General features: G+C 39.7%; 1 protein-coding gene and 1 long non-coding RNA gene across 7 annotated transcripts; one reads left to right on the top strand and one right to left on the bottom strand.

Moving 5' to 3' along the window:
* Positions 1–15,365, bottom strand: LOC137854128 (uncharacterized). Of its 2 annotated transcripts, XR_011094970.1 has the most exons (5): positions 15,228–15,365; positions 13,001–13,070; positions 8,453–8,530; positions 7,579–7,695; positions 1–2,322 (listed from the first exon to the last, which is right to left on the bottom strand). It is a non-coding gene; the product is annotated as an uncharacterized lncRNA (long non-coding RNA). The 2 variants fall into 2 exon arrangements; XR_011094971.1 differs by lacking the exons at positions 1–2,322; positions 7,579–7,695; positions 8,453–8,530 and adding an exon at positions 11,169–11,634.
* TMEM242 (transmembrane protein 242) lies at positions 6,580–27,955 on the top strand. 5 transcript variants are annotated; one of them, XM_068677180.1, is made up of 5 exons: positions 6,589–6,774; positions 8,009–8,109; positions 12,741–12,878; positions 13,115–13,184; positions 20,109–25,297. In XM_068677180.1, the coding sequence occupies exons 1-4, from the start codon at positions 6,657–6,659 to the stop codon at positions 13,166–13,168; spliced, it is 411 nt and encodes a 136-aa protein (XP_068533281.1). In that variant the 5' UTR covers positions 6,589–6,656; the 3' UTR covers positions 13,169–13,184; positions 20,109–25,297. The 5 variants fall into 5 exon arrangements, with proteins under 5 accessions (XP_068533278.1, XP_068533279.1, XP_068533281.1 ...); XM_068677177.1 differs by lacking the exons at positions 13,115–13,184; positions 20,109–25,297 and adding an exon at positions 15,494–15,730 and having other exon boundaries at positions 6,580–6,774; XM_068677178.1 differs by lacking the exons at positions 13,115–13,184; positions 20,109–25,297 and adding an exon at positions 15,135–15,274 and having other exon boundaries at positions 6,582–6,774.

Here is a 27,955-nt window from a genome sequence, read left to right as displayed (position 1 = left end):
AAAAATACACAGCATTTTTCTAGAGAACAAAAAGCCTTGTCCAACAAACGCAGAAGGAGATGAGATGCCAGTGGTTAGTTTTAAGCTTTATTTCTGGTCTAAAACCAAAGACCTCTTTATAGCCTAATAGAATTATAGACTCGAGTCTACCATTAATAGCATGCATGGCGCCAGAGTAATAAAAAATGGAAATTCATTGTCTAAGAATGATTTACAAAGTACAGTAATTCATGTCAGAGTTTCCACAACATTATGGTTCTCAAAAAAATCTCAGGTCCAACTAACTACCAGTGTTCAGTTAGACATTGATCCTTTAATGAATGCATGCACTTTACTGATTTTACTTTGGCAATGTTACAAGCATGGAATTGAGAGAGAGAGAGAGAGAGAGAGAGAGAGAATATGTGCCGTGAAATATTCAGCAACATTTCTGGTCTGCTTTGTACTTGGGATCTTTAAGTTATTCATTTCATCTTTCCACCCTCTGGGAGATATCTGTACCACAGAACATGTAAACTTCTGAAAAAATACACATTTTTTAATGTTGACTTCTTCAGAAATTGTAATAAGCAAATGTGAGAAAGCAAAGATCATATTTAAGGACTGTTTTAGCAATAGGCTTTATTTAGGATGACCATGAATAAAAATAATGAATAGAGAACATTAATTAGCCCATTTTCTACCATATGTCCACAGTGTCCCTGTAGCTCACACCAAGTGAGCTTCCTCACTTCTTTTTAACCATGCACATTTAGTTGTAATGGTTCAGCTCGTCTTCAGTCATCAATAGGGAGCCTTGTTACTATGGTGACAGACAGATGGATTAATGCAATGTTTAGAGAGATACAGCAGTGCCAAATTTTGATATATACAGTAAGCGCTAATGTACTGCATACACGAGAGGGCATGCATGCAGAAAATCCCAGGGACAGTCTTCCGTATGCACGGAGAGGGCTCTGACACAAAATTCCCATTATCTTGACAGAAAGTGGCCATCTATCTCCCACTTATAACCTTCAAAAACGGCCTGTTGCAGGCAGGGACAGTCGCTTTTGAAACTTAAAATGAATGTCTACCGAGGCCTGCTGGAAAAGGCTGCTGTCAACACCTAACAAGTAAGCTGTATATATTAGGCCACGGAGCTACTGGTCATCTGAGAGTCATTATCTGTAATCCACTGCCTGAAGTGCAGGCTGACACTTTCAGCTGAGCCCGCTACATCGGCCTGTTTGCTTTACTCACTGTGGCTCTCACTGATGAGGAAGAAATGCTAGGTATACAAAAACGATGGGATTTTTCCCGAGCACAGGCAGAGTGCATGTAGAGTAATTCTTCCTAGCAACTTTCACACTTCCTTTTCTCTCAGACCTTAATGACCGGCACCTTCAGCACCCATCTCACCCCCTTCCCTAGAGCTGCTAATGAGCTTTCCTGTTTTTAGAGTATTAGCTTAATGGTTTGTGTCTTGCAAAAATCCTCAGACAGAGATGAAATTGCTATAGGAATAAGATGTGACAGTTATGCTATGAAACCCTGCCAATTATGCTATGAATTCCCCAGCTCACAGAACTATTAGTTGCATAGTTGATTTTATTCTCTGTGCAATGTTTGAACCATCCCATTATTGCAGAACATCACTGCAGAAAGCTGTGATAAGCAACTAAATTCACTGAGAAGTCAGGTATTTTTAAAAGGCAGGTTGACCTACAGACTGAAATTCTGGCACAAACGTGGCACTTTTAGAAATATTCTAAATGGGAAATCAAAAGTGCTTTATCCAGATCACACTATTAATTTATGCTACAAGAATAATTTAATTAGAAACGTTTTTCACCCATCTACACAAAGTGATAATTATCATTCATCATGAGCCTAATATTCAGCTCTCCTCCCAGGCCTTTTTTTTTTAATTGTAATATTAACTATAGCAATTAAGCTCTGTGAATGACCGCAAAAAGGGCCTTTGGATATAATCTTCGCTGAAGCTGATTAGGAGAAGTATACATTTCATATTCATGCCAATTAATTTTGTGGCTGGGTTTCTCGGCGGGTGATGTACTATATGAGTCAATTTGATATTGGCCATCGCCCAACGACAAATAAAACACCAGCCCAATCCCTTTCCCGAGTGTTTTGCAACATGTGCCACCGCCGAAGGCCCCCAGACCAATGTAGCTGGCCTCATGAGGACACCCAGTGGCATGGGCTGGGCACAGCAGCTCTCCTCCTGGCCCATCCGGACATCATCCACTTCTGAAAATGGCCCTGGAGATGCTCCTGCTGCTGAGCGTTGGCCCATGACGGTAGTGTGTTCCCCCGGCACTGGAAGGCATCATAATTTGGTGAGTTAGATCTGAATCAGATGAAAACGAGCCAAGTTTGCTGCCACTCTTACGCAGCCTCTCTGACTAACTCACGCTGGGTTTGCAGGGGAATGTGCCCGGCTGTACCAAGCCACCCAGGGTGACAGGGAAACCTGGAGGTCTCCAGCCCAGCCTCCTCTCCAAGCAGGGTCAGCTGAGAGCTCAGGCCAGGTTGCTCAGGGCTTTAACTTTAATCTGAGCCCGACTGCCCTCATGAGGGACAGTCGTGGGGACCTGTTTGAGCGGTGGACTCAGAGGTACCCAGTGAAGCCCACAGCTGGAAACACACACACAGGATACATAACCCTACATATTGCGCTGTCACCAAGAGGTCTCTTCTGTCCACAGACTTTTCTCCACAGAAAACCTTGATTCCAGGCTATTGCCAGGTGACAACAGCTCACCATCTAACCTTTGTTACCAGACCACCTTTGTTACCTCAGGTCAGACATATAGGCAGAGTGGCTGAGTCTGAAGTCCCAGACCATGCTTTATGGGCACCACAGCAATAATAAATTATTTTTTGCTATTTCTTTTTTTTGAAATTAATCAGACATACACTTTTCTCTGGGTCATGTTAAAGGCTTTTCTAGCACTGCAAAATAATTATAAAAGTTGATAGATAATATTTCATTCTGTAATGAAATACATACTGAAATCCTTAAAGACATGGTATCCCACAAAAAATAATAATAATTAAAAAAAAAAAAAAGAGCTCATAAATATTTGTTAGGCCCCTAAAGCAATGGTAGCATCACAGGAATTGGGGAAGGATCTATGATTTGTTTCTGTAGTTAAGAAGGGACTGTGGGCACAGCCAAAGAGACGAGGGCATATTTCATTTGCAGAGAAAGAGCATTCTAAACATTGAGCAGGTAATAAAACACGTAGTTTAGTAAGGGATAAGAACACAAAATAAGTAGAAACACTTATGTGCAAGAAGCCCCTGAGATGTCCTCAGAACCATCCCCCAGAAACCTGTATCTCCTGAAGCCCCAAATGCAAGTCATCACTCCCCAGGAGCTCCCCAAATGTCCCCATCTCTGCAGAGCCACACGAACATGGTCCAAGACATGTGACAGCCCCAACATGTGACATCAACATCTCTGAAATGTGCAGTGTGCCTCTGATCAGCCTTAATGTCATCACATGAGTGCTAATTTGGGATTTTTAACTGGAGCTCTGGCCACACTGCCAGTGGGACTTCTGCCATTTACTGAACTGTGGCCAGGCTCTGGCCTTACAAATACAGGACACTGTGGTGTCAATGCAACAGTCAGTCTTGTCCTAGGTTAAGCCTGAGCTACCGAATAACCAAAAAGTGAAATAAAAAAAGAATCATTTTATCTTCTGCAGAAGTAAACAGTAAGGTAGAAAAGCAGACTAGTGCTGAAGGGGATGACCAGATATCTAGGGATCCATCTTCCCAGCCTATTCTTTTTCCAAAGAACTACAGCAAAACTTTGTGCAAACCGATTGATTTCTTCACTTCCTCTTCTCTAAATGGAAAAATACCCCTCACATAAATCTGTGAAGCTAGCTCAATCAATATTTTTGAAGCGTCTTCTGTTTCTCAGATGCAAGGCTCTTACTATAATTGTTCTTCTATCTGACAAATGATCACTGACTTTGTCAGGATATCTGTGTCTAAATCCTATAAATCATTATTCAGTGGCCAGATCTTTCCTAAAAGAGATCTGAGGACTTACTCTTAGCACATGAATTTCAGACACCAAAGTCTTAAGAAAGGCACAACAGTAACCAGCTTATTTCTTATTACCATAAAACCAGAAACTACGCTAGAAACAAAATCATAGTTGCAGAATGCTTCCCTTTCTTGTCCAATAGACCAGAAAATTGATCTGAAATGCTTAACCAGCTTCCTCATGCCTCCTTCTGTACACAAAGCTAAGGGTGCCCTGTATTTTCAGGAATATCAAAGCTTTCATAAATACAGGAAATGACCCAACTCAGTCAAAGAGCAAGACTCAACTCACCCAAGAGCTAACAAGCAGCTCAACTGCTGTATTTTCTCTCCTTCCAAAACCAGCATTTGGCTCCTTTTAAAATTCTTTTACATAATTAAATTCTGTTAGCGAACATGTCATTTTTACCAGTATTCAAATCAACCTCCTGTAAGCTTTGAATTGGATTTTCTATCTCCAAGCCTGATGCTGTGCTTCATCTGCCAACTTCCTCTGCAGTGGCACTGAAGGCTGCTCTGAATACATACTATCAGACAGTTGGGTAGTTCAGTAAATATATTTATTTTGTCCCAGTGAGCTTATAAACTAGCTCTTTCTCTTCTAAAGATCTGGATGTCAACCCTGGTCCTCAAGTGAAACCAGCCCTCAGCGTGAATTGCTGGTGTTCTCCTGTCTCTGTGCACTCCTGCACAATTAGCCATCTGTCTGCTCATAAGAGGACATGGAGCAGGAGAAACACAGGCCAGGACTGAAATATTTTGCAGCATTATGTTAAGAAGTTTGCACACAGTGTTCTTATTTCTTGGGTTAGCTGCTTATAGGCAGGAACACCACATATTCACAAGGATTATTTTAAAACAACAACAAAACCCATAAAACTTAGGGGATGTCTTTATGCAAACCTGTTTCTTCTGTATATTTCTTAAATTTATTTTCTTCCTTGTGCTCTTGCTTTTTGTGTTTCCATACCTCACCCTCATAAATACTGTATGCTTTATGAAATTCCTTAAGAGAGGCACTGTGTTACAAATTTTTCATGAAAACCCAAGGGTTGATGTAAAAATCCTAAAGACAACTTCAGAATCATGGATGCAGATTTACACATACTTTGAAGCTGAAAATTTTGCTTCATACCGTCTGCTTTTGCCTTACTATTTCTTTTTTATAATCAAAGAAGACCACAGAAGGAAGTCTACCACCCACAATTGCTTTGCTGTGAAACTTGGCATCCTGGCCATTGCAAACTTCAACAAATATTAAACATACACACAGTGCCTGAACCTGGCAATTATCATTTACTGATGTTGTCTAACTTCAGACTTGTAGTCAAATTAAATGAGTAAAAAGCAATGCATTTTTCAATCCTACCAGCACCTATATAACCTTATTTGCATATGCATTTTCATGGCCTCATTTTTTGAAGATTTGAACATTTGATACTAGAATCATAAAAATCAGTCTTTCAGAAAAATGTCTGTTTTTAGAGAAAGATAACAACTTTAGAAAAGACAACAGGTTAATTCTGAGTAGCTACAGTCTGTTCACTTGTGTACTGTAACAGTGACTGAGAAGGAATAAGAAGAGAAAACGCAAGGCTTCTGTGTAAATTATATTTCAAAGGAGAACAAGAAAAGATTAATATTGCAAACTAGATGGACACAATTCTGCTAAACTTTTTTTTTTTTTTTTTTTTTTTTTTTTTTTTTTAAGCAAGACAATTTATTTTGCAACACTAGGAATTTTAAGTTACTCAGCAAGACAGAGTTTTTATGTCCTGCTTTAAGTCTTTGTGAATGATTAATAGAGACAGATCTTATCTGACTCTCTTAAAGATAGATTCCTGGCATTGTTCAAACCAAGATTAAATAACACCATTATTCCTTTTCTCATCTTTCTCCCTTGTCCTGGAGATTTGAAAGAAAGTGATGTGTTGATTGATGTGAACTCAAAAAAACTATCTTGAAAAGAAAATCCAGGACTTTATCATCAAGGACAAAAAAAGAGGTTATTATCCCGACAGTTCAATGATTCTCCTTGCAGACATCTGGGTGATCTGGGCACAACTTACACTCAAAATGTATGTATGCTGTTGTTTTAGTGTTATGCATACTAATGACATCTAAATACTTTATACAACCGTATACACTTCAGCTTTAAGATACAATAAAAATATTATTTTTATTATTATGTATATACAGAGAGAGAGCTCGTGTTTCTCTCCCAGCTGCTCCTTCATGCCCAAACGCCGTGCAGCCGGCGCAGCACACGCCCTGCCAGGAAAGGCTCCGGGTTGGCTTTCACAAGCCCTGCGACCAGGAAGTTTCCCAAAATACTCCATTTTTCGCCTAGCAACCCAATCCCCCGCAGTGAGCCGCTCGGGTACAAACTCCAGAGGCTCACGGGGAGGTGCACTGAGGGAAGCCGGGGAGGGAACACCGGGGGGGGCTGCGCTCGGCCGCCTCCTTGCCAAAAAAGGCTGGTGTTCAGAGGCTGGAGGAGGAAGAGGAGGAGGAGGAAGGGCAGCTGCCTGTCCCTGCCCTCCTCCTTCCCTTCCGGGTTAGCCATCGCCACCGCCTCCTGCCGGGCCATGGGGGACGCCCCGCAGGGCGCCGCGGCAGCTCCGCTGGACGCGGGGCTGGGGCCGGCCCTGCCCCGGGGCGCCGGGAGCTCCGCGGCCGCCCAGGACGAGGTCTTCCTCATCAAAGGTGCGGGGATCGGTGGCGAGGAGGAGCCGGCCCGCGATGGCCCCGGCCCGGGCCGAGGAGCGGAGCCCCCCGGGGCGCCCCCGCTGCCGCTCCGGCTCCGGCGGGGCTGGAGACCCGCGCCTGCTGCCCCGGGGGCGCTGAGGGGAGGCCCCGGCCCCAGGCACGCGTGGAGGTCCGCCTCTGCTGAGGGCAGGAGCTGATAAAAACCCGTGGTTGTTTCCGAAATCAGGGGAAAAAAAAGTCACAACCAGGTTGCTGGTTAGTAGACCCTGAAGTGTAAAAGGCAGCGGGCGTCCCGCCTGCTGGCACTGCCTGAGGTACCTCATGTGCTTCAGTGACGTGACTACAGCAAACTTCCCCATCAACAGTAACAGCCTAATTAATTTTGAGGCTATTATACCTAACATAAGAATGTTTTGCATCTTGCCTTCTATTCAGGCCATTTTATTTTTAAACCTGACTGCAGTTTATCTTTTTGGTCACAAAATAAGAACGTGTAGCCCCCTAAAGAGGGGATTTCAATATGAACCAGATGCTTTTGTGCAGCGCACCCAGTCTGTGGTGCATCTTTCTCTTAAAAGCAATCTGGTTGTGGCTACACATGCCCTTCTGATGCAAGAAGCAGAGGGACCAATGGACCCCATGTAACTTTGGAAACACTGAAGAACTGAAAGTGAGGGGTGCTCTGTGTCTTGGGAAAGCTCATGCCTTTTTATTATTATTATTTTGAAATAGAGCATTAGAACAGAAAACAGACAAAACCAAGGAAGTGTTGCTTACAGAATGGTTCTCTGAGGTACTCACGGATTTCTCGGATGTCTCTTTAAAGTATCAAATGGTGCAGCAGAAGAATTGCACACATCTTCCTCTGGAGAAGGGCAAGGCACAGTGATAGACCAAGATGATTTTAGTAGCCTGGCTCTGGAGTGAGAGAGGCTGCTGAGGGAGCAGTGGACATTTGGAAGTACTGTGAAAAGGCATTCTGGGATGCAAAAGACTTCTGCATTCCATGCTTCACAAATAAACACCTGCTATTCATTGTCAAAGTGCTCTATTTCAAAATAATTGTCCTACTTGCTATACTGGGTTATTGTAAATAATTTGGACAACATCCTTTCCCTTCAGCACATGCTGACAGATTCTCATTTTTCAGTTATTTTCAAAACAGGTTTTTACTATTTTTCACCCTAGAAAACAAAATCTTAATTTTTATTTCTTAAACTTTTCTCGGCAGGTGGAATTTTTCTGGGTACTGTTGCAACAGCAGGAATGATAGCAGGTTTTGGCACCACACTTGCCATGACAAAAAAGAAGAATCCAAACTGGTTCAGTAAGGTTTGTTCCTTTTAAACTGTTTTCCAGTTGTGATAAACAGAAAAAAATGCAAAAAATTGCTTATAAAAATGTCAGTACATGTAGAACTTGGCTGTCCAAAGTTGACGGTAAGAGCACTAGACCTTCAATTAAGTCATTAGGAGTAGTAATAGTTTAAAAAATCAATTCAGAGTTGGTGCTGCTAAATACTTTAGTGCTTGAGATTAGTTGAAATAAAACAACATTAAGCTTACACTGTTAGCTTTAATCATACTACTGCTATACAACGCAATGTAATCGATGATCTATTTTTATCCTGTGATGTGAACATCCTTCAGTCATGAGCCTCAGCAATCCAACTCACCATGCAGTCCTGTGGTGCTATCATGAATTGGGAAGAGAGGAAACTATGGAGTAACAGTGGGATGGAGAGGCAGAAAGCCTGTAAGATGTGGAATACATAATATGAAAAAAATAAAACACTGTGAGAGGTTGTTCCACAGGTTATAAGAATGTATTACAATAAAGTTCTCTTTTTTAACTTTTTTTTTTTTTTTTTAAAAGTCCTTTATCTTGGACACGGCCTTTTTCCAGATATTGTATATTCTTGGCTGTCAGACCTGTCCTGTTAACACTGTGATTTAATCAAGAGTGACATTACATTGACATCCTAAAATACATTTGCTGGAAGTGGCTCCATACGATACATACCATTTAAACTTTTACTGAAAACCAGTATCTGTTACCATCTGCGCAAATGAATTTCAGCAGTTTGCTAGGAAAAAAATATGATTCCTGGGTACCTTAACTTTAATACTGCAAAGTGTAGAAAGAAGGTATTTTGTCAGGGCACTTGTAGGTGAGCAATTTCAAAAGGGAAGACTAGACTTGGAGAACATCTGTAGAGGCTCTCTGAGGTTTTGTTACCAAAGAGGTAAAGTTTTGCGGTAGCATTCTTACTTAAATGTAGACTTACTGCAGGTCATTGCCTATTATATTTAATAACACATTATGTATAAGAATAGAAGTGTACCTATGAATACCTAAAGATGATTGCATCCTTATTAGATGCTTAATGTCTAAACAGTATTTTTTTCCATTTAAGATGAGGCCATAGCTTGGCAGGTACATCAGGCAAACATAAGCCAGCAGTGCTGTTCAAAGAAGTAACCCAGCCATCCCAGAATTAATGCTGGAAGGAAATAAAAGACCCATTCTTTCAGCATCTTTGCTGGTTTGTGCTACCTTTTGTGCCAGTGAAACCACAGCATACAAGTCAGAGTAGAAAAAAGCAAATGTGATGTGGTCTGGGACCAATTTAAATAGTTTGATGGGAGCAAAAATAGCAGTTTAATGGAGGAGTTGTAGCATCACAGCATCATGATTGCTTCCATATTTTGAGAAAGCAACAGTATGAGACCCTAGTCTTGCAGAATGGCATCGATGTTACCAGCAAGAGATAAAGCTGAAATTGAACTTATTGTACCTCCTTCATGGCAGTGGACTTAACTAAGTATCATAAGAATTTGTAGAACCAGAGCCCCATATTTACTTTGAAATGAGGCTACATAATCCTGTTTTGTGAATGACTGCAGAGGCTTTCAATTAAGAAATTATGTTTTGGGATGCGTGTGTTAAAATTAAATGGTCATATGCAGCAGCTTCCCTATGAGAAGCATCCAATTTTACCAGCATTTAGTCAGGTGTTTAATTTTACAGTGGGTTAGGTCATATAAAGCAGTGAACACCCTGAACAGTCAACCAAAGCAGTTGAACTTAACATGCATTTATTTTAAGCACTGCTTCCTTTCAGATACATTCATATACACAAGAGAACGTTTACAGGATTGAGGCCTGGGTCTGGAAAAAAAAAGTCATTTCTTTTTCTCCCAGTTCCTGCTTGTTTTTCCAGAAAAAAAAAAAATACAGTGTGGAGCATATATTTTGGCATTGGTTAATAGCTGATTTCTTAAATCAAAGAGTTATCCTTTTTTCTGGTATAGAAGCAGTAATGAAGAGAAAACAATCTGCACATAGAATAACAGGTTTATGAATAAAATGTTCTTTTTGTTAGTGATGCCTTTTTCTCCCATGATATCATACTAATTTACTCTTGTCATCTTTTTTTTTTTAAGCATTTCATTAATCAGGATTTTCGATGCTTTGAACACAGTATCTGATAATCATATGACAAATTGTGGTGTTTACAGAGATCTTTATATTTAATAACACCGAATAATCAAGCTTTTGACCAAACACGGTTTGACTGCTGTCAGTAAAACCAAGTCAACTGTTTCTACATAGCGCTTATTTTTTCTGGGACAATCAAGCATTTAAATAGCATTCGAGTTTTTTTGCCAGCAATTTTCACGGATAATGACTTCTATTTAAAGATTCTGTGTAGAGGTTATTTTTGTCCATTCTTTTTCCATCTTCCAAGTGGGAGAAGTTCTTCTACATGTTGTGTATGTTTAGACTCTTGAGGCAGGAAAACATCAGAAATAATCATCAGCATTTTTAGATCTACTCAACACAATCTCTACCGAAGGAGTTAAGAAAGTTCATTAGCTGTGGTAAGGAAATAATAGGGCATGATTTAATGGTGTAACTAGAGATCTCCCAAGTTAGTGTCCATGCTCATATGTGTATGTATACACACATGCTTACAGAGCACTGTTTTGTTACCAGCTTCCACTTTGGGGATGTCCAAATCAGAATAAATAAGGGTCAAGTCAGATTTTGCTCATGCCCTTTGCAAGGGTGTATTTGTCCTTGGTAACTGCCTAGAACTAAATCCAAAGGACAAGTGTTAGTACTGAGCACTATCTTAGGATCATTTCAACGTTTTGATAAATACAAAGCCAAGAGGAAAAAAAAAATATCGATGCTTCTTCACTGATCAAATACCACACTGATAAGCATTGTTCATGTGCTAAACTTTATCAAAGAAGAGCAATTAAAAAAAAAAGTCCTAACAGAGAATGCAAAAGATTTTTTCTACCTTTTGTGATAAACAGAGAAGTGCAGTTCTTTAAAATAATTTTCCTCTAGAACATGTCAGATCTTTCATAGAACGGCTCAGGTCAGAACGGACCTTAAAGCCCACCCAGTTCCAGACACCTCCCACCAGCCCAGGTTGCCCAAAGCCCCATCCAGCCTGGCCTTGAGCACCTCCAGGGATGGGGCATCCACAGCTTCTCTGGGCAGCCTGTGCCGGGGCCTCACCACCCTCACAGTGAAGGATTTCCTCCTAACATATAGTATAAGTTACCCCTCTTTTAGTTTAAAATCTTCCCACAAGTTAATTTTTAGTCACTTCCACATTTTAGACTACAAGTGAAAGAACTCTTTACTGATTATATTTGTATGCTTGTACTCTCATTACTTTACCTCTGAGCAATAATTATTTTGTTTTTATTATTTTTTTTATTTAATACCCAGTAAGTAAGTAGGACTATTCAGTTGTGTGAGGACCACAGATGCCAGTCTTTAGTTGTTATCTTCTTAAATCTATGTTTCTATGTGAAGAATTGAACAGTGATCCTTCTGAGGGGAAAAAAAAAAAAAAACTTTTACTGACATTTACCACTAGGAGTGAGAGGATTACGTCCTACTGCTGTTATAGGCTACACAGACTGCAGCTCTCCTGCAGCAGATAAGTAGAGAGAAGTGGGCAGTGTGATCCGAGAATGGCTGGCTAGCAGCAAACACATGGTGTGAATTGATTGATGTAAGCCAGCACGCATTTGTGCACTTCATAGCTGCACTGTGCCCTGATGTGCTGCAACTGAAAAGGTTTCATCGTGGTTGGGACTCAGTTGTGGTTGAGGCTCCTTTCTTCTTGGCCTGAGATGACATCCCCAAGTGTTTTTGTTTTCAGGACACATCTCATGGAAGACTCTCAAGGAGCAGAATTGTAAAAACACCCACTCTTATTTCTGAGAAAAATGGAAGTATGAACACTGAACAGCATTATCTTTGTTACCACTTAGTGAACTCCGCAGGGGATGGGGTTTAACGTTGCTGCTTATTCTTTTCAAAAAATTCCTAAACAGTTTCTAGACCTCCTTCAGAATTCAGCCTCTCAAAAATCAGTCCTTCAGTCACAGTTACATTCTGCCTCAAACTGAAAGCTACATAGGTTCATCCAGTTTTCTCATTCGCTACTTTGGGAGTGCAGGTAAAAACATAATAGACTGAAGGCCTTGACCTACTCATACTCTTCCTCTCCTCCCCCAGTAAAAAGTACCAAAATCAGTTTTGTAAAACGATTATGTTCTGATGTTTGTAGCATGAGGGCTTTTGATCCACTTTGGGGTTCTGATCCTGAGCCAGTTTTGTATTTTGAGTGGTGGGATACCTGCCAGATTCTTGTGCTCATGAAACACTTCATTTCAATGTTTCTGGGTAATAAAAATCATCCCCAGGTGCTACTGGTAGCCATGAAAGCTGTTCCTGGTGAGAAAGCAGCTTATACACCTACTTCATGTCTGTTTGGGCCTGCCAGCATCCATAACAAGAGCTTCTGTGGCCACACTACTACAGCTGGCAGGGCAGGAAAGAGCACTAAGTTAAATGTTTTTTATTATTATTATTATTATTTTAATCAACTATCATTCAATTTGCCTTGATCACTCTGTTTTTGCTCCTAGGGTATGACTGCCACAGCTGCATTACCAGAGAGTGGTTCATCATTGGCCTTACGAGCCCTAGGATGGGGCTCACTCTATGCCTGGTGCGGAGTTGGATTGCTAAGTTTTGCCATCTGGAAGGCGCTGGGTGTTCACAGTGTGAGTAGCAAGCATGATCCTCTCAAATACCATATTTTTCCTTGAATCAGTTATCTTGGAGTGTCATCTCTATACTACAGCCTGGCAGTACCCCTTCATTCCCCAGATGTAGAGTGACTAACCTGAGGGCTCTGCAGTCTGGAAAGTCATTCTTGCATCTTCCCTAAGTGGGATGTTGTGGGAAGAGACAACCTGGGGGAAGAACAGTTTTGTCCTGTTTATGTTTATTTACACAGATGTTTCAGATTCTTCAGAAAAGAGTCAGTGTTCTACTGCAGAGACTAAAATAGTAGCAGCAAGCTTTCTGTATCCTTTGCTTACGGAATTGAAGGCTACCCCCAAATCCTACCTTTAGAGCTGCCTGTTTATTTGTTCAAGGTCCATTTTCTGCATCAGGACATGAGGGACATAAAAGCTGAGAGGAAGACAGCTTTCTTTCAAGTGTGTTTCTGTAAGGGGCAAAGGGGCAGAAGCGCTATTCCACCACATACCATGTCAAGGCAAAGAAACTCGGGAAGCATCTGTATGTCTCAAGGGGCCAAGGCTATCTTTAGCCAAGTGCTTATGTTCCAGTGTTTCACAGCGTTGAGTGTGAACACTAGAGTTCATGTAAGCATTTTGGTTTGCCCCTAGTAACGAGCCCATGACTGAAGAGTTCCCCTGCAGCTGTTTGGCAGAGCTGTCTACATCCTTTTAAGGGGCAGGAATGAATAGACTTCCTCTACTTTCTGTGACAAATTAATTCTATATTCAGCAAAGCATTTCATGCTCTCCAGACACTAAAAGAAGCAAGATATTACTTCATCCTGATGCTCATTAATAGCTTCATTCAAGTTCTCACTTCTTGTCCACTCTGCCAGTGCATCCTGTGGGTTACCATTTGGGTCCCAGCATACAATCACATCTTCCCTGGTCTCCAACGTTGAATCTCACTAAGAGCCATTAAATGCAGGCAAAACACAACAAAGCATAGCAGGACACAGGATGCAGCTACAATGCATTTTGTTTATACTCAAGTCCTTGTCAGGCTATGTTGGAATAGCAGAAAAGGGGTAACAAGAGTGGGAATACCAATTTATGCTCTCTGCATGCTGACCTACAACAGTCCACTCAATTTACTGTCAGTATGTCATCGTCCAAGAGGATTCATTCTGCTAGAGTATTTCTGGCCCTGCCAAAGGATAGCAAAATATGACTAGTCAGCAGTTTCTGTTTACTGTTGGTCAGTAAGCTTAATTTTTTATTTTCTTTGAGAAATGCTGACCTGGACCCACAGTTGCTTGCTTTTCTTGTGAGACCACTTTCCTTTAGACTGTATGACAGGGAACAACAGCATAAACTTGAGATGGCCAAGTCCCAGGACATGTCACAGTCTGACAGGGAGCTTCCTGACAGCAGTGGTTCTTGGATCTTAAGCATGCAGCACAGGGCACGGCCTTTTAGCAACCAGTTGAACGTTCCCAGTCAAAAAGTCATTCCTTATTTTATTCTGCGTTATATTAGTGTTGAAAGGCAATCGGAGTAACTCTTAAAAAGCTGCTGAAAATGCCTGTTGGTAGTGGTTTCTGTTGTAGGCTGCTCACATTTTACAACATGGCACAGTTAGAACTGCAGACACTGAAGGAAGCAGGTTTCTGTCAAGACCCTGTGGCCACCTGTGATTTTGAACAGCTGTCTCCCTGCTTTCTACTGACATATCTATTGCTTTCATTATAGACTTAAATGCCAGCTGCAGGAAAGAAACTAGTTTGATAGTACTAAAAAACAAAAATCGGCATTTGTAAATTGACTGTCATGCGTTTCTTTATCCTGTTTTACCTTATGTCTGTTAAAATCAAACATACATGTTTAAAGTAGCTAAAGGTACAAAATCAAAAGTGTTAAAAATGAAATGCTCTGACCAAATAGAAGAGATTCTAGAAATATTCTTAACTGTAAAGAACAAGTCATTTTTGATCGTCATTGACACTTTTTGTGTACTACTTTAACCTAACAATCAGAGCAAATATTGACTCATAAAAGATATTTCATAGGGTAACACAATACATTTGAAAATTCTTCATTGCTGTCACATAAACAGAGATAACATATTAGTGACTGGTCAGTTAAAATACTAACTTTTAAGGACCTATATTAAATGCATTCATTGTATCTAATAGTTATTAGATAATCCCCAAAATAAATCAAGTTTAATTTGTATGAGCTATTTACTGGAGTTATCACTTAGTGAAATAAAGTTTCTTTATGTATTTTCAGACCTCAGAAGCCATTCCTGATTTTACACTAAGCTCCACATTTCAAATTTTAATTTCAGTTCACCACTTTGAAAAGAGGCTCTTACAGGCTTACCTGAATAAAAACATCTTATGTCTTCAGTGTAATTGAATGCCGTGAGTCCGGTTGCACAGTAACAGTTGCAGGTTCCAAAGTACCATAGACCTGTAGAAATTGAAATTATAATTTCAATTGAAGGATGATGTACATAGATTTTGAATCTGTGACTTCAAAGCAAACTTTAGCCTCTGAAAGCACTGTATTATACATGACCTCAGGGAAAGCTTGATTCATTTTGATACCAGGAACGTGTGAGATCTTAATAACTAAACTTTTGGCAGCTGGACAAAGGTAAGAAGAGCTTGCTGCCCTGCCCCTTCACCTTACTGCCTTTAACAGCAACCAGCTGCCTTTGGGACCTGCTAATTAGCAATCTGGCCCTGCTGCCATCCTCTCTCAGCTGGGCACCAACTTCATTTGTTTAAGAGCTCCTGATAATATTGGTAACAATATTATGACAGCTCATATGGTGTTTCAATATTAAGTTGTTAAGCATAATAAAGTTGTAATTGTAAACACCACAGATGTTTCATTTAGCAAAAAAGAAGCTGCGTCTGTCACACATAAAAATGCATTAGCTCCAGCGTGTTCTCAAATTCATTGTCAGCGCTGTCCTTGTGAGTGTCTGAGTGGGATCTGAGTGAAGAAAGGACTGACTTTCACGTACAGTTTGGAGGGGAGTTCTGAGTCAAGTAAAACTGAGCTGCTCTGTGGTTTGATGCCTAATACCTTCTCATGGAGTAAAGCACAAGAAGCCACAGTGGAAAATCAGGTGTGAGGGGTTGGAGATCTCAAAGCAATAGCTCTCTGGCCATCGACACTATTGAGCAGTTTTCCCCCTGACCGATCATCCACATAAACTGCTGAAGTTCATGCACACCAGAGCTTGCTCGGACTTTTAAGGAGAAGCAGAGCTGGGCAGTGAAGTTGGAGAAGTTCAGCAAATGATGTGCTGCGTGCTTTGAATCACTTTAGCCATGCACTGGTTTGTAGTGGTGGGCCACTTAACTGGTGTCCATCAATTGTCGTAATCAGTGTGCTTGCCATTCATCCATTTTGATCATATTTATGCCCATAGGATAAGTGGTAAGCATCTTCCTCTCACCTGGAAAGACCAAACTAAAACCAGCGATGAGGCTGGTACAATTTCTTTTTCCTTTTTTTTTTTTTTTTTAAGAAACTAAAAAAAGTCTGTATTATAATACTATAATTCCTATCTGTCAAGTACCTGCCTGTTATGCCCTCCTGGGCAAAGCAGGTTCCCCACCAGGGTTGGTGTGCAGGAGGGCAGTGGCTATGGGCTCCGCTGCACACAGGGGCCAGGGGACTTGGGGATATATGTATGTGTATAGTTTGTCTCGCTTGCACTGCAGCTACATCTGCTGGCGGCAGGAGAGAACATCAGCACATTCAATGTCTAGGAATAAGCCAGTTTTATTTTTCACGCTTATTGAACGAGTGTTTTTAATTGCCTTATAATGGCCTGTTTTCGGAAACAAGTATGACTGTAGTGGCAAATGCTGTTGCCCCTGGTTAGAGCCCAGAAGAGCGCTTTTCATTTGGTATCACTGCCAAAATACTGTGATTTTTAACGTTCAGGGACGTGGTCCCTGTGAGCATCAATTATCAACGGGACAGGGTGATTGATAAAGATACGTATGACTGTAAGTTTTGTGACTGTTTAAATTATCTTGTCATCACTTACGAAGTCAGAGATGGAACGACAAGAACAAACCGGCACGATATTTCCTTGATAAGTTATAATTGCTGTAATTAATCTGCGTCTGTGTTTCTGGAGCAGCGTTGCGAGTACTCAGCAGTTCGTATTGTGGAAGGAAACTGGAACTGCAGTGTCGTGAAAGTGCTTTGTCCTTACGCCTCCTGACGCAGCTGCTTTTGCTGGAGAAGCCGGCACAGAGCAGTCACTGCTGAGATCTGCTCTGGACACTAGGATGATGCTCTAGTGATACTAAGTTTTTATTTAATCTTTGTGGTTTATTGGTTCTTAAAACAGTGCTGTGACGATGCCTACTTCCAGCTCTTAAGTGGCTTTATTGTTAAGGGTGGTTCCCCGTAGCTGTACAGCCTACAGATTTTATGCTAGCATGAAAACCCAGGAGTGACAGCGAGCCACTGATCTTTATATCTCGGAAAGGGATATAAAAGATTTTATGCTGTCTCAGGATGGGCTGTTAATATCCCCTGACTGCAGTTATCACTGTTGAAATCTTAGAATATCCTGGTAAGTAATAAACCCTCGTAAATTCCTGGGAACTGTTATCCCTAAACTGAGAAGTGATGGGTCAGTGAGGACTTGGGCTGAAAATGGTTTAAATTCTGTTTTTCATTAATGTGAAAGAGAAATCTTCATTTTCAGGACGTAGGAGCTTATGGTTATCTATTTTTACATTGTACCCCGTGCAGAAATTATCCAGCTGTCATTAACAGAATGACTTTTTTAACTCTCTTCCCACAATTTCTTAGGAAAATACTTTCAATAGGTCCACCTTCGACTACCTCAGGGCCTAGCAGCTCTGTATTAGCAAGCGTCATCAAACAACATCAAACAGGTCAGTGAAGCAGTTTGGGTCTGGGGACACCTACAACCATATCTAGGGGATTTTTAAAATCTGGACTGACTCTAGCCTTGTCCCATGGCATGGGTATGTCCCATGTCCCTTGGGTAGCACCGTCTCTTTCAGGGACAGACTGGTCTTAGGTCTCAGGTCGTCATGTATTATTACAGTAGGCTTGTGTAGTTACTTGTGCTGAAATAAAACCTTTCAGTGTCTAAAACCGTAGGGTTACCAGAGGTGAGAAGTAACTGATCAAAAAGGAAGTGGCACAGATTCTTATAAATCATTTTCTAATGATAAATTGTCTGAACACTGTGGTGTTTAAACAGTTCTGATCTTATCTCCATCCGTGAAGGCACAGAGTGCAGCAATGCAAACCATGTCTGTGAGTATACTGTTAAAAAACTTGGTAAAATCGGTGGTCACAGAATAGTCCTGGAAACTTGGAGGAAAAAAAAAATACATCTCTGAATGAGGCCCAAAATCTATTGGTTTGTTTCTGTAATATTACTTCACATTAAACACTTTAATTAAGCTAAAGTTATAATAAAACTGTAAAATCTGAATTAAAAGTCTGATGCAGAGCAGACTTGCTGGAGCTAATACAGTTTGAGTGATTTATCTGCTCTGTCCCCTGCCTTCCCTGCTGTATTTTTAAAGGCAGAAACGTGGCATGTTAGAAGCCTGTACAAGCAGGATGCACACCATGGTGTTCCCTTGCTTTATCTGGTGAGTGAAACAGGCAGGGCCTACTTTTGTGAAATAAATGATTCCTCATTTTTTGAAAAAGACCTTTTTGACTCGTCCCTCTGTCCCCAAGTGCTTTTTTCTTACTCCTCAACCTCTGACTTTAGAGGATTTACATAGTCTGATTCCCCTGTAGCTGACTGTCATCAATACATTGTTCACATTTATCCATATATTGCATTCGGTGTGCTTATTTTAGAGGGATAACTGATGGTGATAAATCACATTAAGCTGAATTCCACTTTCCTTACAATATGGCTGCTGTTTATCAGCAGTACCAAATAACTTGGAAAAATGTTTCACAGTTTTCTAGAAGTTACAGTTAACTTCTAAACCTTTATTTTAAATAAGCAGGGTTTTCTTTTTAATTAAATACTTACAGCTACAGAATACTTGACAACTACTAAAACATACCTCTGAATGCCTGTTGGTATTATTATTTTTTTTTACATACCAGCAATTACAAGCCTTTTTTTTTTTCTTTGAAGCAGAACAATGCTTCAGCACTTGCACACTGAGGCATTCAGCAATTAACAAATGAGACAGAATGTGCTTTAAGAGCCCTTTTGCTCTCCATGCCCTCAGTAAATTAGGTTTTATTTCCTCAGAAATAAAAGCATTTGTTCTCCCATAGGAAAAAGGGTTGGGATGATTCATCTGTAGGTTTGAGAGATCGTGTCTTGTTGCTTATATATCTGTTCTATGGAAAGCTGGGAAAATACTGAGAAGAATTGCCTAGTAATTTGTGACTAATATAGTTACAAAATATTAGTTTATCATTTTTATGGTGACTCCTAATGAAATATCCTCTTTTTCATTGATCTTAACTTTTAAAATATTAACAGCCTAACACAATCGCACAGCTGTGTAGAGACATCTAAAACAATTAGAAATGATATGGAGAATATATGCCTGCCATGATTTTCTGGTAGGGACAATTCCTAGGCGGGCTGCTTTTCTCTAGAGGAAACCTAGCCTCTAAATCACCGTTTTAAGTATAACAATATTAGCATCCCCTCGGCTATTTTGGGAGATACTTGATATAATTTTGTGGGACTATATTCATAGGTACAATATAAATACAAAAGAATATTGGGTTTAAGGGTGGATGATTTTCAGAAATGAAATGAGAACATGGAGAAATTGTCTTCACGAATTACTGGGTTTAGCATCCATAAACAGTACTACTACCTACAGATCTCAACCAACTATAGACATATTGCAGAGGCTTACATTTTTATGCTATTTCATAAATAGCATATGCAGCTATATAATATAAAATATATCTATATAAAAATAAAGTATAAAATATATAAAAGAAATGTTGCCATAAAAGCATTACATCTCCTAGAATCATCATAGAGTCATTCTAGATGTTTTTTTACCATTAGTTTTTCATTTTCCTTGTATTTAATCCCTGCCTATTCATGACTTTTCTAGTCCTTATCGTGCTTATGTTTGATTGCACAATAAAATCTTTTCTTTCCTATTTCATGATCACGGAACTCAAAATAATTCAAATTTGCCCTTTTTTTTTTGACGTTGTTTTACTTCCTCAATACTTGAATTCCAGATTTTAGAAAGAAGATGGAGTACTAGTACAAGTTAGCACTTCCTCCTCCTGTTTATACACAGTTTTTCTGTACTGCTTGTATTGCCTAATTAGTTTGGGGAGGAGAAGGCTTGCCTCCACACATATGTACTGCTAGCTTTTTGCAGAAGAAGTAAAAAGAAAAAAATAAGGAACCTGTGAACTTCACTGTGTACTTGGTAGAGCAGAATGCTTACTCAAGGAATAAGACCATCATTTTCTTCCTGGAAAGCCGCTACATCTGCATTATCAGTAGGGACAGCTGTAAGGAAGTATTTCAAGAACACAGGAAGGCTGTAGCAGTAGCTCTCTCGAGGAATTATTTTACTGTGTCTTGGAAGAGACTCGTGGCTGTCAGCTGCCAACAACCTGTTAGGAAGGGAGACAGAATATAGCAGCATTCAGCCTTTGGTCTGAAATTGCCTCCGTGGAGCAGCTCCAGGTCTCTGGAAGTGTGCAGGTGGATCAGCGCGCTTCTTGGCTGCATGTAATGCAAACTACACACATATAACTAAAGTCTGAATAAAAGCTTATCTGACTGGTGTGAATTCCTCATGCTGCATCTCAGTACCATGGGGTCTTCTTGTGCTTCATGAAGCGTGGCAGGATGGCAGTGCCTGCTCACCATATGCTTCTGTGGTCTAGGAGCCAAGCTGCTGTGCTGGACTGGAAGTACTCTGTCGTCCCCATCTTTGTGCAACATGATGGGTCGCTTGCGTGCAATTCAGCACTGTTCCAGGCATCATTGCTTAAGAACAGGGCTTTAGTTTTGTGCTGGCTCTTTTCTCAGCCATGAATCTCACTTGTGGCTGATGCGTGCTGTGAATTCCTGGACATACAGAGGAAAAAAATTACTCAGGTTACTTTTTTCAGTAACTACCTACTTGCATGCAATTCATGTTTTTCATTTAATTCAGAAATCCAAATTACAGCACACAAGAGCGTGTACAGTGGGGACGCTCATCCTGATGCTTCGGGTCCATTAACCAACATGCTTTATACATTTAGATATTTAACTATCTTAAATTTTAGATTACATTAATTTTTCAAATTGCCCCGGGTGACTAAGGAGCAATGAGTAATACACAATAATAGACTAATCATGTGGATGTTCTTTTCAGGCACCCAGATTAGAAAGTAAGATTTTACAGAAATAAATGGCAAGTTCCTCAGTGATTTCAAAATTTTTTCACTCCATTTTTCTGCATGGCGTGAAAGCCTTTTGCAGTATAGCCCAAACTTTGTACCATTATTTTTATTTTGAAGCCTGGCGCAGCATCGCTGGAATCAATGGAAATGGGCTTGAGAAGGAAACACTAACATCATCCGGTTTGAGATATCATATACTACAAAAACCCAAGCTCTTGGCCTTCCACTTCAGAAAAATCAACTGGGAAATGTACAGAAATTCAAAGTAGGCATGTATCTCTGAAGCTAAGGAGAGCTTCTCCAGAAAATGAATTGCCTTTTTTTTTTTTTTTTTTTTTTTTTTTTTTTTTTGTTCTGAATAGTCAGAACACTGGGATTGCCTTTGCCAGTGAAGTGTAAGACCTAAGAATATGGACCAGAAACGGAGCACCGAGTGCTCCGTTTTACCTTGGCAGTCGGGGAATCGCCTGCAGCTGGCAGGCTGTCGGCCCTGCACTTGGCGTACTGTAAGGGCTCGGTGCTCACTGTTTTCTGCAAATAACTTGCTATTCCTGCATGCAGGCTTTGGTAAGTGTTTGATAACAAGGGTGACAGCAATCATTTTTAAGATTTGGAAAATGGTGGCCAGAACAATCCTCGCTGATGCTCTTAAACCCGGGGCAGCCTGTCTCAGCTTCATGCCTTGCGAGGTGGAAGGTGGCTGATGAGGACATGTGGCACGGACACACCATATCCAGCCGATACTCCAGTTCAGGGCATCTAACCCCATTTTGCTTAGAAGCTAATGTAAGCAGTTCCTACTGGTGCAAGTACTAAAATAGGAAGCTAATAATTCCTAGAATCTGGGTTGGCCTATTACGAATGTCAGACATTAAAGAGAACATTTCTTCATAAAACTTTCACTCTAGGATTCAAATAGACTCTTTTAGCCCCTCTTCCATTCATTTTAATATGAACGGCCACGTAAGTGCTCTCAGTAATAGTGCTCTCCCAATTTTTGTGTGACATTCTGTCAACGATGTACATTAAAAAGACATTATTAAATGGAAGATGCTTTTAGGTCCCCATATTTTTGCCACCTGAGGCAGGATCATTAGGTTAAGATAAGAAAATAACAGTGATCTGTAGCTATTACAGATTATTTAATGCAGTAAGGTAGATGATACCCTTTTAGAAAGAAGCCTGACAGTCAGAGGTGGAACAGTTACTGTAATTTATTTGGCAGGAAAAAACAGCGTCAAGCTTTGCAATATCTATGATAAAAAAAAAATAAAAATCACTGGAATGAAATTGACTTCAGAGAGTTGCCTCTAGGAAGAGCGAATGCTGAAATGTTAAATCAAGAGATGTGCTACAAATCGTTCGTGTACCACTAGGTGCAGAAGCAGGGTTTGAGAGAGCGGCCTGTGATCCTGAAGGCAGCAGAAGGAGGTGGAATACGTTCAGCTTTTAGTGCTCAGTTTACTCTGCTATTAATCAGAGACATTATTACAGTTGAACTGAGAACCCCAGGGTCCGTGTGGCTGGCAATAATAAAGAGGCAGCCATTTCAGTGAATTACTTCAAAACATTCCAGTGGTTAGTGGATAGCGTATTAGCTTTGCTAATTAAATTAACGCTTTTTGTATTGAGACGGGTGGCGTGTGTATTTGGGAATCTGGAGAAAATACAGAAGATTTCTGGGTCGGAGAGGGGAGAGCAGACCTTCCAAATGGGATGTCTACTGGAAAAAAAAGGCAAGGCAAGACATGGATTTGCAACTGCTGTGTTTCCTTGTCAAGAAAGTGCAGTATTCGTAGGATATAAAGCTAAATTTATCATTTTCACAAGAATCTGACCACAACGTAGGAGGCTGAATGGATACCAGGAAATCCATTTCATGGCAGGATAGCTAACTCATATCACTAGTGAAAAATGTTAGCCTTCACTACAAGGATCCTCTGAAGCTGTGAGTTATTTTGAAGGCCAAATGAGGTCCTATACTAAATACAGGTTGGCCAGGCAAGGCGCAACATACTCAGCTCATGGTCTCTGACTGACAGAAGTCACAGCCTAAAATTTGGTAAGACAAGGGTTCATAAGCAGACAGACATTGTCACTGGGAGAGAAGAGGGAGGAACTCTGGGTTGCTGTTTCCCTGGTTGTTTATGTGTGCATACACCGGTGCCACCCATCAGAGAAAAGCTGGGTTTTGGTTGTCCCCATGCATTTAGGTAGTGTGGGAAGTGAGCTGTAGGGGAGCTCTGAGTGCAGGGAGGACAGCGGCCAGGATTTACAAGTACATTGAGTTTGTGCAACAAGCACAAGCATGGAAGCGGAGGAAGAAACTGAAAAGCTGGTGATATAAGTGGAACAGAAGAGAAACCTTAGTCCAAATCAAAGCCCTAATGGAGTCCTGTAGTGCAGTTTCATACTGGAGGAAGAGAGAGAAAATAAAAGTCCATGAGTAGTATTACTTACATCGCTTAATCTATTACTCAGAAACTGTTGTGGAGAGAAATAGTAGGGTGCAGGATCAATTAACTTGCATAGAAATTTAAGTAAGAGTTGTAGCTGTGACATTTGTCTTGTGAACAATCTGTCCATGGTTAAACAGACTGTGAGGACACCATGTATAGCTTAGGCCCACGCCAGTCTCCGTGGATAATGCCTTTCTTAAACAGCTGACATCCTAAACCATAATGCTGAAGGGACAGTGCACAGTGGTGATCGGCTTGGCTTTCATCAACATGGCTCACTGTCCAGAATGGGAATCACAAAAGAAGAAAGTTTGTGGAATAATGTAAAACATTGTCAAACCTGTGAACTGCAATGCAAAACTACTTTGTGCCAAGGAGGGTCATGGAAAAGGACACAGACGCTTGCAAGAGAGGAAGTGATCAAGGAGACAGTGCCATCAGTGCCATCACCTGCAAACTGGTTTTACAAATAAGCATTAGAATCTGCGGAGATAAGACTGAGGAAATTTTTCAAGGGGTCTTAAAATGTAAAAAAAAAAAAAAAAAAAAAAAGACATTGAACAGATCAAATTTTGTCCATGTGTTAAAGGAAAATTGCTTTTCTAGAAAATGAGTTGCTTTTACCTGCAGAACATAAATTAGCAATCTGAAGGGAGAGAAAAAAATCTGCATGTTTTTAAATCTGCAGTAGCTAGCAGTGTTTTAGTGCTTTCTAAATAAATTCTTTTTTTTTTTTTTTCTTCCTTCAGAATAAACCTGTAGTGTTTTATTTCCCAGACAAGATTGCTTTGTGCATTTAAGGACTAGGCTTTGACATATTTGTAATTATGAGTTAGCTGTTAGAGTGAGGCAGTGCTGTAGTTCACTGAACGGCTTCGCTACCCATCATCCTTTTTTGGAGACCTTATGTAACTGCTTTTAGTTTTCCTTTGGTATCTTGTGTTGTCAGTGGAGTAATAGAGGTGTCCTGCAGGGCTAAAAATAAATTGAAAATCGGAGTTTAGGAGCAGCCAAAACCAAAAAGCAACAACAAAAAAAAGGTGAGAAACAGATTACACCAGATCATATAAAATGATCATAAAAATGGTATAAAATGTTTATTTCCAGTTTTACCAACTGAGCTATGGCAGATCAGGTTAGGATCTGACTATTCCTATGTTATCAGACACCCAGAGAATACTTAGAGTAAGATGAGAGAGCTTGGTTCACTCTCTAGGAAGTAAAAAATATTAAGTATGTTAAATACTTGCCACATGTCAGAGAACTCAGGTAACTTACTTACAGAAGACTAGAAAAAAAGGTTGGGGCAAAACAAAGTTCCTAAAGCATTTCATACTGTAAATACTTGTATTCAATTGTCAGCAATTGTGTAATGTAATTTTGGCTGTTCTCCTACATTGTCTGTGATGCTGTGTTTAGGGTCTTTGTAAATACTACCTGTCTACAAAAGCTTTTCAGGTTTAACTAAGTTGCAAAGATATTAAGTTAGTAACTATTGTGTTGAGTGCCAAGATTAAAAAAAAAAAAAAAAAAGAAAAAAGAAAAAGAAAAATCAACAACAAACAGCGACAAACCAAGAAATCAATCAAAACAGCTATCTGATCAAAATAAAATGTAAAGCAGAGAGCGGATTACTTTTTGCATAAGAACAAAGACAGGATAAAACTAAAAGGATAATTTGGCTCTGAATTTTCCTCCTACTTTATATAACATGTATTTTTATTTAATTAGCAGTCCCTAGGCATTTTTACTCAAAAATGTGGAATCTAAAATGTTTTCCTCCATCATAATTAATTATTTTCTTAGCAAAGATTTTTAAAATTTCTTTGTAAACAGTTTCTTTCCTTGTATCAGCTGTAATTTGAATAATTGCATTTCAGCAAGTACCAGTTGTCTGCTAGAATTGTTCATACACAGAAGGGCCTGGATAGAAAACACCCATAGCTATTTGTTAAAAAAAACTGATGACCCATAACACACAAAAGTTTGGTGTATAAGAGAAGATGTCTGTTTGGCTGCTTAGAATATACAGATCTCTTGGAACCCCTCCATGGGACATAGTGCTTGAGACAGCATTTTGTCTTGAAGATGTCATTGCATCTGTATTTTAATACCACACATCCTGTCCCCTGTGCAGTGAATGTCATAGATTCTGTAGTTTCCTAAAAATAGAAGTTCAGATCTTCCCCTCTACATCCTGCTCTTCATGCAACAGGATTTGTACTGATTTGATTCTTCTATGTCTATCCTTAAAAATATACTACATGTAAAAATACTGGAAGAGAGGTACCTGCTAAATCTAAATAATACCTTCAAATACAAGTGATTTTTAAAGAACTTAAACCTCAGTTTTGGCTTGCCAGGAAAATCGAATCAAACATTGGTGATAAAATGGTTGCCATAAATATAGATTTGGTGATTGGTTTTAATGTCAACACCGAATATAAAACCAGCAATCTTTCTCTTCTATAGCAGACAATTTACCAACAAAGAAAGAAAAGCATGGTCCTATGTGTAGTTGTGAATCTTATTTTCCTTCCTACTAATATACAAATTTTGTTTTGTCACCATGTTGTTGGATAAACCTCAGGTGAACTTTTCTTTAAACTTCCTTAAAAATTCTTGAACAGACGTGGTGACCCTTTTATCCATAGCAAGTGTAGAATAAGGCACTGAAGTCAAAATATGGGCATGTTCTATTGAAGTAATTTTCCTATAAACAAACAAACAAACAAACAAAAAATTGTGTGTATATAGATATATATACACACACACACATAACAGTTCATCTAATAGTAGTGAATCCTTCAGGCAAGTGGTCCAAATTAGGCACCCCAGTGTAGTGCTTTAGAAGTGGGGATTGTTGTGGGTCTCTATACTTTTTTTCACTTAGTTGAACAAGCATATTCAGAGGGAATGTCTTAATTCGCTGTAATTTTTAAGGCCTTTTTGCCTCTTCTTTACCTCACACAGATGTATTTTGTGGAGTAAGCCCAGGTTTCATGGTACTACTTTATTTGCTACTTATTAACAGCTGACAGCTTTTATTTTTTAATCTCTTTTATAGATGAAAGAATTCCGAACTAAAATGCAATCAATGTTTCCAGCAATTCCTAAAACTAGTGAGTCCACCGTTGAATGGGAAGACTTACTTAAATCAAAGTGAAAGAATCCGAAGCATTTGGAGATGGCTCTTTCAGCAAGAACAAGTAGCAGAAGTGTCCCATATGAAAAAAAGAGAAGAAAGCTCAGACTGAGCAAGTTACTGGCCGAGTCCACTGAACTTGGGGATGCCAGTTAACATCTAAGAGCAAGAGAATTAAAATAATTATTTATACTGTACTTTTTCAGCATGTTTGGTATAGTTCCTTTGGGAGGAAATGAACCGTCCGAGACAAGTTTGATTCAACTAGAAAAAAGACTGTATCTTATGAAGACTTAAAGAAGAAACTAACCTCGGTACTAAGTAGGAGGACAAAACCCCAATAAACTCCTATCACATCCACCTTTTAAGAGAAATTTTAGGGAATTTCCCTAGGAAACAATGGTACTTTCAGTGCCATTTACATGTACCATTAGGATTATAAACATAAGACAGTTACAAAAGATCCATTAATGAGCCTGAAGGTAAAGCACACAGTGCACTCTGCTAAAAATAGAGGAGATATTTAAAGTTGTAACAGAGAAAGTGTCTAAACCAAGCTATTTTTATATGTCTGATGGGAAAGTTTAAATACTTCCAATAGGGAATTAATGATCTACTGAGCTCCTCTGTAGAGCAGCAGCAGAGATCTCAACAAAGTGCACTCTCTTTTCTCAGTAGTAGCCTTTTTATTGGATCCTACAGTTGTGAATCTACTGTAGATGCTACTGTACTCTACTATATTTGTATGGAAATGTTAAGTGTTATATGAAAAAAACTTTGTATTTCAGTGGTTCCTGTGGCTCTTCTATTAGAAAAAATAATGTGTCATTTTCCAAACTGCAGTAATCTCATGTATTGTGGGTGTAAACTAAGAAGAATAATGTCTCAAACATTGTATTTGCAGAACTGTAGATCTGTAAAATTGCAGAAATTAAAAAAAAAAAAATGTACCATCAGTGAACAATCCTTTGTAGAATGCTCAATTATCAGTTTTTTTTTTTTTTTTTTTTTTTTATTAATTGCGCACAGTCCAATTAAGGCAGCTGTCAGATTTAATAAAGTCCTCTTCAAACTTG

The sequence above is a fragment of the Anas acuta genome, chromosome 3 (assembly GCF_963932015.1).
Source record: "Anas acuta chromosome 3, bAnaAcu1.1, whole genome shotgun sequence".
In the NCBI taxonomy this organism is placed as follows: domain Eukaryota; kingdom Metazoa; phylum Chordata; class Aves; order Anseriformes; family Anatidae; genus Anas; species Anas acuta.
Note: the sequence above shows the minus strand (reverse complement) of the source record. Positions and strands in the feature narration are given on the sequence as shown.